The sequence below is a fragment of the Ischnura elegans genome, chromosome 3 (genome assembly GCF_921293095.1).
Source record: "Ischnura elegans chromosome 3, ioIscEleg1.1, whole genome shotgun sequence".
Classification (NCBI taxonomy): Eukaryota; Metazoa; Arthropoda; class Insecta; order Odonata; family Coenagrionidae; genus Ischnura; species Ischnura elegans.
This window is the reverse complement of record NC_060248.1, coordinates 122,952,557-122,970,769: the sequence shown is the minus strand read 5'-3', so window position 1 is coordinate 122,970,769 and position 18,213 is coordinate 122,952,557. Positions and strand designations below refer to the sequence as shown.

The 18,213-nt window shown below is 39.3% G+C and overlaps 1 protein-coding gene across 1 annotated transcript; it reads left to right on the top strand.

Moving 5' to 3' along the window:
- Positions 1-3,390: 3,390 nt before the first annotated feature.
- On the top strand, positions 3,391-17,716 carry LOC124156484 (phenoloxidase 1-like). Its single transcript, XM_046531056.1, has 13 exons — positions 3,391-3,695; positions 7,371-7,563; positions 8,313-8,536; positions 10,038-10,240; positions 11,133-11,283; positions 12,099-12,200; positions 12,317-12,484; positions 12,766-12,894; positions 13,294-13,482; positions 13,792-13,930; positions 14,038-14,273; positions 15,623-15,882; positions 17,482-17,716. The coding sequence occupies exons 1-12, from the start codon at positions 3,570-3,572 to the stop codon at positions 15,854-15,856; spliced, it is 2,094 nt and encodes a 697-aa protein (XP_046387012.1). The 5' UTR covers positions 3,391-3,569; the 3' UTR covers positions 15,857-15,882; positions 17,482-17,716.
- The last annotated feature ends 497 nt before the right edge of the window (positions 17,717-18,213 follow it).

Sequence of the window (18,213 nt, the reverse complement as noted above, 5' to 3'; positions counted from 1 at the left end):
TTCGATCCCAATAGTCATTAGCGCGGCAGAGAACCTTCGTATTTTTGAAGTCCATCCTTTGCATGAGGTCCAAGCAATGCTCCGCTACTGCCGACTTCAGCGGATAAAACAGGCGTATGCATCTTTCATGCTCCGTCAACGGTTTTTCGATTATGCGGCCAGTTTCCCCAATGTTAATTTCGTATTTCTTTTGAGTGTAAACCAGTAGCAAGGATGAAGCCGGTCGGCGCTTCTTCCTTGCCGCGGTCCGGAAGGAAGGAACACTGCAAAAACCTATTCCATATTCTTTTTATTTCTATTGCCAATTCTTGGTAGGTACTTGTTTATTTTTTCGGCTATCGTCTTTTCTGTTACCTGAGGGTGGCACTGCAACATCAACTATGATACAAATTTTATTTTCCTTGGTGATCAACATTATATCTGGTCTATTTTTGACAACGATTTTATCTTTTTGGATCGGCAAATAGTAATATAGTTTATACGAACCGTTTTCAAGCACAGTTTCCGGGTGGTATTCATAGTATGGAGTCTTGGTATCTACTAATTTTCCCTGGTAGACCAATTTTTCCTGAATAACTTTTGCGACTTGATAGTCTATTAAATATTCTGCATTGGCTAACATCTTACAACCAGATATGATGTACTTAGTTGCTTTTCGTACCTGAAAAAATTTTCTACACTTATCATCTGTTGTACTTTTATGATTTAGTTTGTTTTTTTTTTTAATAATTTTTAGCCTGGATAACCTTTCCTTGTATGACTATCATGAACCCTTGATTGAGGTCATTGAGGGGTCGTCCTTGTAATTCTTTCTGGGTCCATATTTCTACCTTTCTATGTAATTGAATGGTTCTTGTGTTGGTTGTTCTATAATTAGCAACATTTTTTAAGTTCAGTGGTGTTATTTTCAGTGCATACATACTATAGAAAAATGCAGCATCGATCTCTACCATTTATTTTCTAAAATTTCATAGTCCATGTATTTGATTTTTTGAGGAATTGCTATTACTAGGGTATAGTACTTTAAAACCATTTAACTTCTATATTATTTCTACTGTATAGATACGTTTTTTTCAACGTATACGAAACCAAGCTCTACAAATGAGGTACCAAAATGCACAGAATTTATCAGAAAACATGCGACGGCATATCTTATTGCTTCATAAATATTACTATTGTTTCCTAAAATTGGTTTTTAAATAATTTAAAAAAACAAAAAAATAAAAACCTGTAAATATTCCTGACGTTAACAGCGCACAAACTGATACATTTGTCCATTTGCAACAATATCTCGCATTCTTTAAATAACTTTTATCAAAATGCGGCTGATTCCACATTCAAGTCTCCTGTTGATACGTAAGTATGAGTCATCATGTGCGTTTAACAGAGGATAGTGTTATTACTTCCAATGTTGTGTTTAAAGAGGTCCTCTGACCTCAATTTGTACATGAACATTCCAATTAAATTTGTACATAAGACCCTGCCTTTTTCTCTACATTTTAAAATCAGAAACGCGCCTATCCTCTGTGGACCTGCATTGAAAAGAGCGGGGAAAGCCCGCTGGGAGCGGACGCAGCACGCTCGTTTATATTATTATTGTTAATATTATTATTGTTAATATTATTAATTGATTGTAGACAGTAGGCAGAGCTTGAAAGTGGCCATTTCTTAAATGGTCATGATTTATGAAATAAGAAATAGTAAAAGCTAAGGAAATTTAAGAAAAAGTTTCGGCAGTATTCGAAATCCACGAGGGAAACTTGCCGAGGGAAATGATAATTGAGTACTATTTAATAGAACTCAAATATCATTTGATAACAAAAAAGATAATTCATGCAATTAATGAAATATGCTTCCTTATAGTGGAGGTTTCCGCTCATTTAATAACGTTTTTATAAACTCGCTTAGTTTGCTATCTTGTCTATTTACTTCACTGAATTTCGTAGTTTTATTGAGTTATGATGTGAAGCATAATTTTAATTTAAGTATACCGGTACTAGCCACGGTGAAAAATTTACGGAGTCACTCGCAACGCACAATACAATAAGTAAAATTGAGTGTTATAGTGGAATATGAGCCCAACGTTTTTCATTGTATATTAAACATATTCAGATACTCTGTAAGGCTCATAGAAAATTTATTGTATTCTTTTTAGTTCGCGATAAAGACTTTGTTTACTTATAAAAAAGTATTTTTGTTTTGTATTATTATTCCCTTAGCTTAGGAAACCACTGCAAGAAAATTTGATGCATAAATGTAAGTTCGACGAATGCTTTGGAAAAAAAATTTCAAAAGCATTCATCTAAGAGATTGTACGAATTATATAAGAGGCATAAGGGACTCACACTTTGGATATACCCTGGGACTGGGCACAATATATGTGTTAGTAAATACTCTCTCGAAGTGTTTTGCCAGTACTGTCATGAATCAAGGAAGGCTGTGACCTCAGCTTATTATAATCCCATGAACATGAATTTTTTTTAACTCAAGCATGATGTTGAAGGCCCATGTTAAATTTGAAAAAGAAGATAAAACTTTGACTCCCAAATGAATTTAAATCGACTCGTGCCTAAATCAAATGCTCGTAAAACGTTATGGATGTTTATATTTTTCATTTGATGAAATATTGGAATTTGATGGTGTACAGCATAAATGCAGTTACTAACACAATTTACACTGTGAATGAAGATATACATCTTAGTAAATTCTAACAGTTTTTCTTAGGTAGGCACGACGAGTTTTGACTATAAGGCGTATATATAATTGACGTGTTAGGACAAATATATACTTAGAATTATCCGGTAAAACTTTGTACCAGAAAATGACGCCCTAACGTCGAAACTCGTCGTACCTAATAAACAAATCCGTGAAAATTGACGAATGTTGTATAATTTCATTTAGCATGAATTCTCATTCACTAAGTGAAAGCCGAATCGATCTCTTTAAACTTATACTCAAGCAAATAGAATATTCTTCTATGAAGAAGAATTTCCCAGAGATTTTTTTTAGAGGTAGCCGATGGAGACTACAGAAACAATAATCCCAGCTCGCCCTTTCTCTCCCTATCGTCGCTTGTCACTTCCGCAGATAGGCTCCCGAGCTGTCTCGAGAGACCACACTCCTTCTGCTGGTCTCCCGAGGAGATACTAGATAAGGGTCGCACGCAGATTCCACAATCAGTCGTACACTGTTTTTAGAGGTGAGTGTGTGAATGTGTGACCGGTCACTTTGTGGTCTCCTGTCGGTTGAGGTTTGGGTTTGGGGGGATGCATATCGCGGAGGGGAACACAGTCGTCTTCCATTCTGACCCGTCCAATCCCACCTCCCCCTGACCAACCCCCCCCCCCCACCCCTCCGCCGCGAAGTCGCTATAAATCCTCAGCTCCGCTCTTCGCCGACACCACTCTCCGCTCATCGTTCCTCGAGTTCTGCCCTGACGACCACGAGGTTCGCCAACGGCAGTTTGAGACCAGCATATAGAGAGGCATTCTTCGAGGAGAGCGAAGCATTCCGTTTTGAATCTTTTTTTTAGACTCGGCACCGTAAAATAAAACAAAACAGCATCGACGATGGCCGCCCAGACCACCAGTCAGCAGCAGCAAGTGCTCTACCTGCTCAGTCGTCCTCAGGAGCCCTTCTTCGTGCCCAAGGGCGACAAAGGCGCCGTCTTCGATGTGCCCAACAACAACTTCTTGGTGAGTAGCACTCTCTCTTTGTTGGGAACTGCGTAGGAGTGGCCCCGGTCCCAGTGCTTTATTTCTGTCGGAACAACGTTCCAGTACCTCTCAGGGAAAATCAGGAGCTGTAATTCGGCGCCGCGAAGTGAGAAAGTTAATGATGAAGGCAGCATTGTACTTTGGATGTCTTTTTCCGCATTCAAGTTCGGCTCCAGACAGTTTTTTAAGCTAATGATTGAAGTAAATGTGACACGATTTGTCTTCACTTGTGAGTACCGTATATAAGCATAAACAGTTTTTAAAAACAGTTTTTTTATGATTGATAAAACGTGATTCCTCATACTAACTTGTATTACGAGTTTTAAAAATCGCAACATTCGCGGGGGGTGGCTTGTTTATATCAAAATCATGCGAGGATTAAATGTATGGGTATGCGTTCCGGTGGTACCTACAATTTTAGAAATTAAGCACTGTCCAGTCCGTCACGTTGGAGCCTGATTTACGTTGTCACTTTGGGGACATTTTAGTCGGTTGCAGAAAATGTCCGCGGCATGGCGATGAGTGTAAAGGTATCCATTTATTTTCAGCGTTTACTATAAAAAGTTTACAATCGCGAGGAATCGCTGTGGCGAGTTGAGAACGTGATGATTCATATCATTGCGATTGTACAAACTTCGGTTAACATTCCAAAATATAGCTTATTTATATTTGAATTTCGGATGGCTTCGGCCGTCAGCGATGGGAGTGATGACTTTTTATTTTATATTTAATTATCAAACCACCGGATACAGCTCTTATTGGCCAATTCATACCGGGGTATTTAGCAAATGTAACAAGTAAACGTACACGAACAACCATGCCCTGGATCGAGGAAACTTACCCATGCGGGACTCGAACCCGCGATCTCTAGTTAGACAGGCGAGGACGTTAACCGGCTGCCACCGTGGCCGGCCGACTTTTTGTGGACACATTTAAATGCGCAGTGGACACAACCAAATGCTGAAAGTCGTATCCTCTATGGTAATATCCGTGTGAAACTCTCTTATAAATAATGCCGTGATCGCCGAAGAACGGGATGTGGGGGTCTGAGGCCATTCATCATCAGTGAATCACGAGAGTGTGTTCCACGTGAATTGCTGCATTCATCCAGAAAGATAGGCGTTGCGTTGGGTGTGGGTGGGAGAGAGGTATGAAGTTCAACGATCGCCCAATTTGTGTTTACTTTCAACCGTATGGAGACTGCCTCTTTGGACTTTTACGCGGGCATTATATTGCGTACAATAACCGCTCATGAACAGGGATGCCGAGTTACAAAAAAAATATTTACGGGGCGCAAACCGAGGATCTTGCCCCCGGAAATTTTATAAGTATTTTTAGCTTTAAGCATTTTAGAAGAGTCATATGGTTAACATTGGCACCCTCATAACCCGAATCTCGATATCTGGACAATCCGGAGAAAATCGACAAGCCTGACACATTTTTTCCTCACACCCATGGCGATTTTTTGAGGGGGCTCGGGCCCCCTCAGGCTCCATGGAGTCGGCGCCACTGCTCATGAACATCTTTAACTGACTGTCTACAAATTTATCCCGAAGCCATTGACACGCATTCTGATCTAAACGGTATAAGTAATGGGAATCTCCAATCATAAGAGATTATTTTCGAAGTACACAACAAAGGTTGTGAAGGAAACCGTTAAATTTTGGGGGGGATCGAACATAGGACCTACCACGTGGTGACATCGGGGTTGCTGTCTTGAAGCTGTGCATTGTTGTGGATAGTCTCTCCTCCATTGATGTGGATAGAGAGAATATTTCCCTCGATTATCAACTCTCTTCTTTTTCGAAGTATAACTCCTTTCTGTCGATGATTACATCTCTTTCCTGCCAATAAGAACCATGTGTCTATGTTAATTCATCGACTTACGCCAGTTGCACTGGAAATGACTATGTTTATCTATCTCTAATTCGCCATGAGACAAACTTGGAAACTCACAAGGAGTTGGCAAAATAAAACGCCTCCACGTTTTCAATAGCAATTTATACCTCGGCAGCCTTTTTCAATACCTCATTTCGAACTCTAGTAGGTGTTCTATGAGATGGTTTAATTCTTATGCTTATATGAAAATTAAGGTTCTGCAGTAAAAGAAAGTGCATTAATAAATTCCGTTGAAAATGAATATGATTCTTCCAATAAAACTTGCAATACAGCATTTTTCCTCGTGCTGCCCTTTTGTGTGGTGTAATTGCCCGCAATATGCCTCCTCGTAAAACGTTTTCATTTACAACATGCGATTGGCCACCGAGACGGAGGCTAATAAATCCCCATAAGAGGATATGGCGCACAAAAGCATAATCGTAGCAGGCGGAACAAATTCACATGAATGCATGGCTGTAATGCATGCACATTATTATTGTGTAATTATTTCGCGATGTCTAATTATTTCTTATTTTTCCCCGCTTAGATGCTTTCATCAGTAAAATAATTATAAAAATAAGTAGTAATCTATTCCAAAGTACAAATTACGATTTTCAACTGGCAGCAGCTGTTTTAGGGCCCAAAACTATGGACTTGAGTCCATGCGCCCGAAAAATTCCCAAGTTGATCTATCATGCATTGGGAAATATTTCTGTTTGTTTTACTGAGGCTTTCGTGGAATTGTAAATCTTCAATTGTAACGAACAGAAAAAATCATTGCAGCACAAAAATTAGGACGTGAGATTTTGGAGAAAATCTGTGTTTGAAATGCACAATTGTGGAAGAGGTGGATTTCAGAACCAATGGCGCTCACATTGAAAGTCGTCGGGATTAAAGAAACTGTTTTTAAAAAGATGGGAACAACTTAAGGTTTGGATGAGATTGAAAATTTTAGAAAATGTTTCTGTAGGATGGATGCCATTAATTTCTTCTTCTGTCGCATTTGGTTTAAATTTATGAATCGTAAAGTTGTTTCAAAATAATTTTTTGTTGATTTCTCTTATAAAATTTGCTTAAAAATTAAAATTAACGATAATTGAAGAAAAAATCAACTTAAGTAATTTTCCACTCATCCAGTTTGTTTCCTTCATCATGCTTGAAAATTTCCGAAAGATAAAACCTATGTTTACTGTTTTTTCAATGAAAGAGTCCTCGAAGATAAGAGCGTTCAGATGAAGCCCTAGCTGCTAAAATTATGAATTCTTTCAGAATAATAATACTGAGTTGATTATCCTTTGAGCAAAGGAATGGAATGTGCTAAGCTGCCATCGTGAATTGGCATAGTAGAATGCTCAAATTATTCCTGAATTCAAAAATAAGGTTAAAAAGGACATTCTATTTGAGAAGTGTGATTAAAAAGTTTAGTAAGAATTCACCTATTAATAAAAAATGTACCTCATTTAATACTCATTCAATTGAATTAAATATAAAATTACCTAAGGAAATGTTTCGTGGACAGATATTGTCGATGTTAGCGATACTATAAATTTGTAAAGAATTTTGTACCTGAAATTCAGCCGGCCTTGACTGTTTTGGTAATTAATTGTAATATTAAGGTTTTTAAAAACCTATTTTGTGTGATAAGTTATTTTTGTATTACGGATGTAATAGTGAAAAAAATAAATGTAAATGTGGAAATAGTGCACCCTACCATTGTGTCTTCATGTCGGGTGAGCTTAAATTATTGAATAATTAATTTTTTTTAAATTCCCATAGGCGGAGCGTTTCCAGTCGGTGGCCGGTGAGCTGGGCACCCGCTTCGGCGAGGACACCAACGTGCGTGTTCCGGTGACCAACATCACCTTCCCCGACCTCTCCTTCCCCATGCAGCTCGGCAGGAGGGACAACTTCTCCCTCTTCATCCCACGACACCGAGAGATGGCCTCCAGACTCATCGACATCTTCATGGGTAAGACGAATCGACTCGTCCATCCAGAGAGAAACCATCATAAAGTGAGCTAGTTCCACGTCTATTGATAATTAGATATGAAGTGAAACACTTTGCACTTTCCACATACAACTTTATTACACTAGAGTCGACATGTTTCGCTGCACTGCAGCATTATCAAGACTAAACCAAGAAATTAACCATACCAATATATATACACAAATTGCACGCACTTCTCAAATGTTTGCGAGTGTGGAAAGTGCAAAGTGTTTCACTTCATATCTCATAATGGATCCCCACAAAGTATCTGCCTCATCCATCCAATTCATATTGGTAATTATTCGCGAAAAGCAACCGTCGATCCTGATACATTCGAAAATTGGGTACAATTCAATAATGACAATTATTATAATTAAAAATTACGGCTTCGTTAGCAGAAAATTCATTTAATAGTGTGCTATTGACCATAATGAAAGGCTATACCTACCTGTAGGGGGTAACTAATTAATCTACTTCGTCCAGGAATAATGGGCTCGTTCAATATGTTTTAACGACCTTCCATAAGAGTTTGAAAAATAAAGATACCTGATATTAGATTAGATATTCGAAAGATATTTTCCTGTTCCGCCATACGACTATTGAGACGGCTTTTGGGATAATAATATAGATGTAAACTCCTAGAGGAATGTCCAAGAATGTTTTTCATCGTTACCAAAGTATTTTTTTCGCTGTATATGGTGGTGTAAACTCTGTCTATTTTTTCTCCTCAGGCATGCGCACCTACGAGGACTTCCTCGCCGTGTCCGTTTACGCGCGCGACAGGATCAACGCCAACATGTTCGTGTACGCGCTGTCCGTGGCCATTCTTCATCGTCCCGACACCAGGGGAGTGGAACTGCCACCCCTTTACGAGATGTTCCCTGACAAGTACGTGGACGGAGGTCTGTTCGCTAGGGCCCGAGAGGAAGCCAGCGTGGTCCCCGAGGGACAGAGGGTGAGTCTATCCCAACATGCCTATTCATTTGCCACGGATGGATCAGTTACGAGAGAAAATACGGTTTACGACACATGGCTCTTCACAAAAAGATACATGCACAATGTACATGAATCTCAGAATGTATTGCATATTAATACTGCCAATAAATAGCTACAGGATCAATTTTTAAGAAATATTCATTGCAGGTTCACTGCTAAACATAAAATGGATGATGTTAAAAATAACAAAAATAATTTTCATACGAATTTTACTACCACATTAATTACAGTACATGAATTTCTGTACAAAAAACAGTCAATCAAAGCTAAAGAATCAATTGTAAAAAAATCAGTACCAATTTATAAATAAATCCATTGCAAAAAATCCATCACATACGCACTGCGAAATATAACATACACGATGTTAAAAAGTATTCATAAAAAACGAACTCTTCACGTAAGTTTTATGATGATTCATCACTTATGAATTACGCCACTGAGTAGTATATATTTTTTATATAACTCTTTCAGTTTTGCCTTGAGGGGGCTATTGCTCTTAATTTATTTTCAATTATGATTACGCTCATTATACCTACTCATTGCCCTTGGGTACACGCGTCTTTCTGCCACATATGACGCAGTTTTGCCTTTCAATCTGTTCGAAGGATTGGAGTATTCTCTTCAATCATCAAAGTCGCCACAGAAAAGTATTAATGTACGGCAAAGTCGAGAAGAACTAATTTGACGCATTCCGAGTGTAACATCTATAAAGTATGGGTCTTCTGCTTTATTTTCGTATTCCTACACTCGGCACATTTTGGTGAGGGAAAATCCGAAGATAAGAATTTTCCGAGGGTTTAAAACCACCGAGATTTAAGACCCTCGGAAAAAAAAGTTTTCAAAGTCAATGGAGTAAAAAATGAACCAAATAGCGAAGAAATACGAATAACTGAGACGGTTTTATCATCTTTAGGATTACCATCGAGTGGATTTCAAAGTCAATCAAGTTTCCATTGCAAGCTACTCACATATCTTTTACACCTACAGAACGGATTCTCCGTCAAAAAGTTTCACCTAACAGAAGGTTGCTATGACACTGAACCAATATGGGCCCTTTATGAATTAGCCGCATTGTTCTCAGGGAAAAATCTTAAACACTCTAGAGCAGTAGTCTCCAAAATACGGCCCGCGGAGGGCTTGCATCCGGCCCGCGCACTCGTTTCAAGTAGCGCACGATTCTCGCTCGTTTAACTCTGTGAGACGCCGCTAGGAGCATGGCAGCGCTGTACTGCACGTCAAAGTCGCCTTCAACTAATCGTAAATAAGAAATACGCCACCGGAACTTCAGTAGACGTTGGTATCGAATACTTTAGTCATCGGCAAATTTGCTATCCGGCACGCGGGGCGCTTCGGAACTTGGAATGTGGCCCTCGCGGCCTAGTAAATAGGAGACCCCTGCTCTAGAGCGTTCTGCCACTTCACACGCCGAATGGTTTTTAATTGAGAAACTCCCCTCGCAGATGCCCCTGGAAATCCCAAAGGACTACACGGCGAGCGACCTGGAGCCTGAGCACCGCGTCGCCTACTTCCGCGAAGATCTGGGTATCAACCTCCACCATTGGCACTGGCACCTCGTCTACCCGTTCCAGGCGGCCAGGAACATTGTCGACAAGGACAGGAGAGGAGAGCTGTTCTACTTCATGCACCAGCAGATTATTGCCAGGTGCGTGTGAATCTCAATGAAATAACGGTGGAGCCTTCCCTGGGGAATAATGTTTTCCTGGCAAGTTGTCAACCACGCTCTTTGTTAACATCAATTATGAAAGCCCTGCGGAAAAATAACACCCAGACGATCTCTAGTTTTGATTGCTAAATCTTAAACTTTCTTTCTGTTCTTCGAAAAATTTTCATGAGATTTTGAGCAAATTTCATAATACGAAACTTCTATCATTGCTCGTCACCCAATTATTATCCCTCAAGTTTTTTTTTAAAGATTATGAAATGTGACAAAAGAAAGAGTTTCTACAACACTATAACAATATTGGCAGATCGCTCAATAGACATTCTAGCGTAAAAATTGCGTGGTATTAATTGTAACGGACAGGCTGGAAATTGGCCGCATATTATTGGCTTCACTTTTTTTCACCAGGTCTGTTCTAGCACTTGAACCATATTCAGCGGGCATTCGAATCATTCTTGAACCCTTCAGTGGTCGCGTAGAGCCTATATGAACCCAACAGGTTTTATTTTTATGATTAAAACTTAAATTCGGAGGAATGGTTTAGCGATTTGCATCCCATGTAATCTCCTAACGAACTTTTTCTTTCCATGTAATTTTTGGGTCTGGATAAGTATATGCATTATGAATTATAATTTAACACTGAATCTTATGGGCAAAACAATTTAAAATACTTTAAAAAGTCACAGCTTCTTATCGATAAAACCTATAATTATTTTCATTCCTGTGACCATTATTACTTTAAAACGACCCGACGCGAGTAGTTACGTAACTTTATCTCTCGGGACTACTTGAGGATTTAATGCTTTCATAACGGCGTGGAAGGAGACCATCTCTGCAATGACATCTACACCTAAGTTCATCTGTGCCCTCACAGGTACAACTTCGAGAGGCTGTGCAACCGCCTTGGGCGAGTCCGGCGCCTGCTCAACCTACGAGAGCCCATCGAGGAAGGATACTTCCCCAAGTTGGACAGCGTGGTCGCCAGCCGCACTTGGGCACCCCGCCCCGCCGGAGCTAATCTCTCTGTGAGTAGTGAATGCCGAAGTCAATCTTACATGCGGAGGACTGAGGAATTATTACTCCCTCAATGCATCCTAGTCCATTAATGAATCATTGCAACATGTTTAACCCAGGCTTTCAACTTTCTTCTCATTTGTAGCCACTATTATGTTGCTCACTTGCTGGCTGTTTTATTAAAGGCAATTATTAATGCCACAATTTTTCTACATTTTACTGCAAAACACGGTGTGTGGCTCTTAGCCTAAGCACATGAGCACAAGGAGAAAAAACCTGAGTTCGTTGCCTTTTAGCGGAAACATTTCTCATTGACGTCGTTGAACAATAAGCCCCCAGAGTGCGGAATTCACCAGTAAGATCTTCAGTTTGGATTATTTGTTGTTAAATTTGAAGGATTTTAAGAAAGTTTCGTCGGGTTTTGGGCAAGTTTCAATTTATGAGTCTTCTTTGGACTGTAGGTTCTTCATCTAACAATAACCTTCCATTTTTTTATTATTACGACATATATATGAATATAGAGTTTCCGCGATGGGCTGTCCGCTAAAGGTTCAATAAATGACAGCTGATAATTTCGAGGGGATGAAGCACCTATCTTATTGTTTAAAAAATCATTTTCGCAAAAAAATTCAGCATCAAGGGAGATCTAGCTACATGCTCAAAAAACGTTATGATTTAATGTTCAATTTCTTTGGCCGACCGTAGTCAAGTAATGGTTCAAGGAGATAAATTCCAAAATGACTCAGAAAATCGATTAGTGTCCTATTATTTCCATATTTGTGATAAATATGCTAATATTGTCATTGTTTTCCCTCAATTTCATCAGGACGTTAACCGAGAGGTTGACCAACTTGTTTTCGACCTTGCTGACATCGAGCGGTGGAGGGACCGCATCATTGAAGCTATCCATTTGGGACGTGTGATCAACGTAAGTTCTGCAGTCACGAAAGGGGTTTTATACGCAACTGATTCGTATCTCTAGTTATTCTTGTTTAAAGTATGAATCTCGTGTGACTACTGAGAGAAATGCTATCAAATTTTCAGGAGAAAGGTCAAAATGTGGAGCTCACTGAAATGGGAGGCATTGATATCCTAGGAAACATGATTGAAGCCAGCCCTGTGTTGTCCATCAACAGAAACCTTTACGGAGACATGCACAACTTTGGTCACGTTGCAATTGCAGTTTCACATGACCCTGATAACCGCCATTTGGTAAGTACTGAATACATTATGAAAATCATATTTTGGATATTGATTTTGTTAATAAGGATATTTAATATGCATGGTAAATTTGGATTATTATGCTGGCCGTATAACTTTCGTCAATAATGACTTGTACTAAATTTCTAAATTGATTGACTACAGAACGATTTTGGCTCTGTATTTTTTTTATGAGCATGAATATTATTCGCAGTAGTTGTATAATATATATGATAGCAAGTAATTGCAGGGGCCAAAAAACTTATCTGTTTAAACAATAATTTGTCGCATAGGAAACATTCAGCGTCATGGGAGATCCTGCTACAGCCATGAGGGACCCAGTCTTCTACCGCTGGCACGCCTTTGTCGATGATCTCTTCCAAATGCACAAGAGAACTCTTCCGACATACACCGCTAATCAGGTTGGTTATCCTGGAAGTGTAGTCAACATAAACTGAAGCATTGCCTTTAATTTATCTTCCTTCATTTTCCTTTTCTTTTAGAAAGCTCAAGTCTTCCTTAAATATTTGTGCTATTTTCACACTTATCAAATGGCTCAGAAATGTCATTAACAAAATAACTTCTTCTCATATTCTGCATGGTATACATTTACGTATGATAAAAGACCGAGGATAATAACATCAATATATCACCTAAGACTTTTCATTTCAAATAAATTAATTTTACATAACAGAAAAAATACGTACACTATTTTCAATCTTTAATGAATCTGTATTTAATCGGAAGGCGGAGAAATACAGAGATACTACACGCTTGGTGGAGTTATTATTAACTTATATTTTTTCCTTCGCTCTGAATAGCTCGACTACCAGGGAATCAGGATAACGAACGTGGAGATCATCACCAAGGGCCGTGCCAAAAATGAGCTCAACACCTTCTGGCAACAGAATGACATTGACTTGTCACGTGGAATGGACTTCGCTCCCCGTGGATCAGTCTACGCACGACTCACACAATTGGCGCACAAAAGATTTACTTATAGGATCACGGTAACATTTTATGTTCCTCTTATCTCTCGCTGATTCTTCTAGTTGAATTAAATAACGTCACTGGATGGAATGGTTTTGCTGTAGCGATTTAGCTCATAGAATTCCTAGAGATATTTCTGGAAACGATGATGCTGGCTGCCACAAAAGTTGACATCTATAGTATTTGCTCACACAATATTGTACACCCTTTTATCTGGCAATTTAAAAAGTCTAAAAAATTCCTTGTGAAAAATTCTTACCAAGTTTTAGCTCTCATAAATCTTCTACCTGAGATAACTTACAACGTTTATGAATTCATTCCCCAATAAGGTCGAGAACAGCTCCAGCCAACAGCGCATGGGCACTGTGAGAATCTTCTTGGCTCCCAAATTCGACGAAAGGGGTCTTCCCATGCTTTTCAGAGACCAGAGGCTGCTCTTCATCGAAATGGACAAATTCCAAGTGAATTGTAAGCACATTAAGATTATTTCACAGAAACTCTTGTCAGCTAAAATATCGAAGAATATTTGGGGAATGCTCCATCCTCTTTACGTGCGACCATTCTCGTTATTCCAGTGAAGAACAACCCCAAGTCAAACACCATCCAACGCGAATCCAACAAATCCTCCATCACCATTCCGTTTGAGAGGACGTTCCGTGACCTGGAGTCCAGACCCACCGGCCAGGCTGACCTCGCTTCATTCAACTTCTGCGGCTGTGGATGGCCGGAGCACATGCTGGTGCCCAAAGGCACACCCGAAGGATTCCCCTGCCAACTCTTTGTCATGATTTCCAACTTCAATGATGACAGGGTAAATCATCGTTTTAAAGTTCAATTTTGATCTATTTGGAAATTTCGATATTTCCTTGGAATTAGAGGCATTTTGACGTGGATAAGTGTTTTCGTCGAGTTCGAAAAACGATATATTTACCTATTTCCATCCAGAAAACTTTCTGCTCACGATTGTAGAGATATTTTTGGTACGTGGCTCCTATGATCGTCTGGAGTAATCCAATGAACACTTTTGGTAGCACACCAAGTTGTTTCTACACATTCGTGGATATTTTTGGATCGATGAAAATTAAAATAACCTGTAGTTACAATGCCATCTCCTGTTTACTTTTACGATAGTTTCATTTAATTCACAGGCAGTAGGTGTTCATATTTATTGATTGCTTGAGGCGTAACTTGGTTAAAGCGATTCATTTTTAAAATTAAAAAGGAGAACTTTGTACTTTCACATTAATATCAACAGAATGACATTGACTTGACATTGAAAGTGGTTAACGTCGCTTATTTCCCGAAAAACAGGGATTACTTCGTCTCTACTGCGCTGCGTGCAGTAAAAGCAAGTAGGTAAACAATTATGCGATTAATAAAAATTCAATAGATCCATCGCTAGCTGAAAATGTATCTTCTGTATTTACTTACAAACCTGACTTGAGGATCTATATTTTTCTCCAACAAGCCAGAGTATTTAGCCAAATGATCGTTAAAAGATATAAATTAGTAGTTGATAGATACGCAAATAAGATTCCAGTGCTATTTACGCTGTATTTACTCGAGCTCCTGTTTTTGAATCGAGACCCACTGCAAAACAGGTCGAAAGTTCAGGTTTTGCGTTGCATCGCAGCACATGCAGCGAAGCTTATGGGCATTACAGTAATAAGTATTGTGTTCACCTTGCCGAAAGCCTCGTATTTCTCCTTTATTCCTTATTATTTATCCGTGGTTTGATCGCTATCAGTATTCATTAATAATATTATATCATAAATGAGAAAGCACAAAGTTCTTCTTTTTAATTTTAATGCTCATATTTAATTTCCGCTTCGCACCCGTATGTTTCCGTCAGTGGCTTTATTTCAATCGCGGGTTTTTTTCAAGGGCCACCTCAGATGTTCAGAATGATAAGACGTAGCCGTGTGCCAACGGTGGACGGAAATGGGTCAACGTGGCAGAATCACGCATACATCTTGCATAATAAGAGAACGGCGAAGCTCCATTCATTTCTACATAGTAACCTGCGAGCCACCTCTTTTTTTACTATTTCATCCGAAATCCTTCCCTCAAAATTCTTAACGAATCCTTGGTTTGAATGTTTGTTGAGTTTCAGTGATTGTTGCTGACGTCGCTTCTTCTTCGTGTCGCTGTTTCTCTCAGGTGGAGGGCTCGAGCGCGAGCGGCGCATGCGCAGAGGCCAACAGCTTCTGCGGCATCCGAGACAAGAAGTACCCCGACCGTCGCTCGATGGGATTCCCATTCGACCGCATGCCGCGCACCGGGGTTGACACCCTCCAGCAGTTCCTCACGCCCAACATGGCCGTCACAGACGTGCGCATTGTGTTCGACAACCGCACCGAGGCACCAGGGGCCGTCCCAAACACTGTGGGTTAATTCTGGAGACGAACGCAGGACTTACTGTAAGTAAAGACAATGGTGTTATTCCTAATTTTGGAGGGTTCTAATAGCGTAGTTTCCTTCATCAAAGAAAACGAAATGCATTGATTGCGGTTCGTTACCCACCAGTAGTGTATTCATAATATACTAATTATTTGGTTTTACAAATCCCAGTTTAGACGAATGGCAATGGTCAATTTTAACCGCATTTAAAAAAGGCCAGATTGGCGCCCATGAGATGCCACTCCACGTGACGTCACAGGGACCTAGTTTCTATACGAGTTGATAGGAGTTTTACATCGTCTGAGATTACCAATGCATGCATGAGGCACAGAGCTCAGGGAAACATTCCGTAATAATCACCTATTAAAATTGCCTATGGTCGGAAAGTTTCCTGCGTTTGATAAGGTATTAATAATCGTTATTTCAGCCAAGCGCTACCTGCCAGCAGGGTACTCTGCTACCTGCTAGCAGCCTGCATCGCAGTGCCGCACGTATTCTCGCCCCAAGGTCATCTCACTCGGCGGCAGCGGGAACCAGAATGACGTCACACGGGCTTTTCCCATCATTCATACTTAGCCTTCGCGTTTTCGTGCGCTTGAAAATTTTCACTTTTCATTTAATATCGAAAAATAGATATCGTCATTTAAAAATATAAAAGCGTTAATACGAACTCCAAGAGTAATAATCTTTCGATTTAGGCAATAAAAATATAATAGGAAACCACCCTATTATCACATTTCCATCCGATTTTTCCAGTAGCTTTGGACACAATATTCCGATTAGTATCTTTGTGCATTCACGTTATTTTTAAGCAAGTGAATTGGTTAAAAATTTAGACCGCTGAAAACTTAGAAATAGCTGGTAATGTTTAAATTCGAGGTTGAGAAATGCGAATAATGTGGACGCCCTGGTTTCTTTAACCGTGGAATAAAGTCTTTGCTCAAATAGAACGTAAATTGGGTGATGACATCAATTAAACCGCCTTTTACTTATTTCGAGTCATTGTGCCAGTTCATTTTGTGCCATGGAAGACACCATAATTTGAATACCTCTAATTTCATTCCTCATAAAGGAACTTCGGTTCTGTTAATTGTAACAGTAATAAATTGTAGGCCAATTGCGTCTGTTAACCTCAAAATTGTGGATGACAGCTCCGGGGGTCTTTCTCAAATAAGACAATTTTATACTTGAGATATTTTTGTGATCTTTACTAAAACACTGATTTTGTCGTGAACAGAGAGCATGCCATAAAACTCTTGAATGGTTTTTCTTTGTCTCTATGGTTTTCTCCCGCCATTTGACAAGTCAAGTAATACTCTCTGGCTTAAAATTTTCTTAAATTGATCAAATACGCACAATATATCACAGAAAATATATCATACCTTTCGCATTATTCATACATTACCTATTGAAGCAATTAGCTCAGTATATCCCATAGAATCTGTTTAACAACGGTTAAATATCAGCACTTAAATGTTCCTTTTCGGAAGTCAACTTCAACAATAACATCAGTGCTACGTTTACATACCGCATGATAAATAAAGAAATTTTAGCGCACTTTTTTATGTTTGAACCGTGTTTCATCAGAAGATAATCTAATGTTTTTTCCATTTTTTCAGACGAACTATGCCGTTGTTGCTGATCTTACACGATCCGCGATGCTGACTGAATGATGAATGGACCAAGTCTGATATGATATACCTCAGGATGAGTTATTTTTATTCATAGGGCGATATGAAGCCATCACTAAAATTGTAAAAAAAATATTTTATGAGAAGATGAAGAATTAAATATCATTATATTTGAACTTTGTATGTACATGGGAAATAAAAGGCAGAGAGAAAATTCACGAAATCTCGGAAATTTTATTCCTGACCTCTGTAGGCCAGCCTTCAACAGCTGCATTTCCTTTGAACCAATAGCAATAATACCTCAATCATTCCAACTTACCTGGTCCTTTCCGCCCAGAATGTCGAACATGCTATAAACTTTTTCATCATGTTACTAAGTGTCATTGAATAGACAAGTTTCTCACGAGTTCAAATGTATAAGCCAAAACTCTCCCATTACTCAACAAACGTCACTAAACGCTAAATAAAGTTCGGTAATATCGCTTGAAGTCACGTGACCTGAAACGCCTTCTGACGTCATCACAGGGTACACCATTCACTTCGCATAGGGATTGGAACCTTGATTGAAAGAGGTAGAAGTAAACAATCATCGTCGAGCTTTGTAGTAGTTCTTCTCTAATGAAAAATTGACGAAAGAGGGAATTAATAAGGCACAATGTGACAGTTTCCCTCTGGAAGACTCTTTAATGGCGGCTTATGTCCTGAAAAACAGTGATTACT

What these genes read in the sequence shown, in the direction of transcription:
- LOC124156484 (XM_046531056.1), top strand. Translation starts at nt 3,570, where the DNA reads ATGGCCGCCCAGACCACCAGTCAGCAGCAGCAAGTGCTCTACCTGCTC. An exon ending in TGCCCAACAACAACTTCTTG is followed by an intron (nt 3,696 to 7,370) that starts GTGAGTAGCACT and finishes AAATTCCCATAG; the next exon opens with GCGGAGCGTTTCCAGTCGGT. An exon ending in CACCAGCAGATTATTGCCAG is followed by an intron (nt 10,241 to 11,132) that starts GTGCGTGTGAAT and finishes GTGCCCTCACAG; the next exon opens with GTACAACTTCGAGAGGCTGT.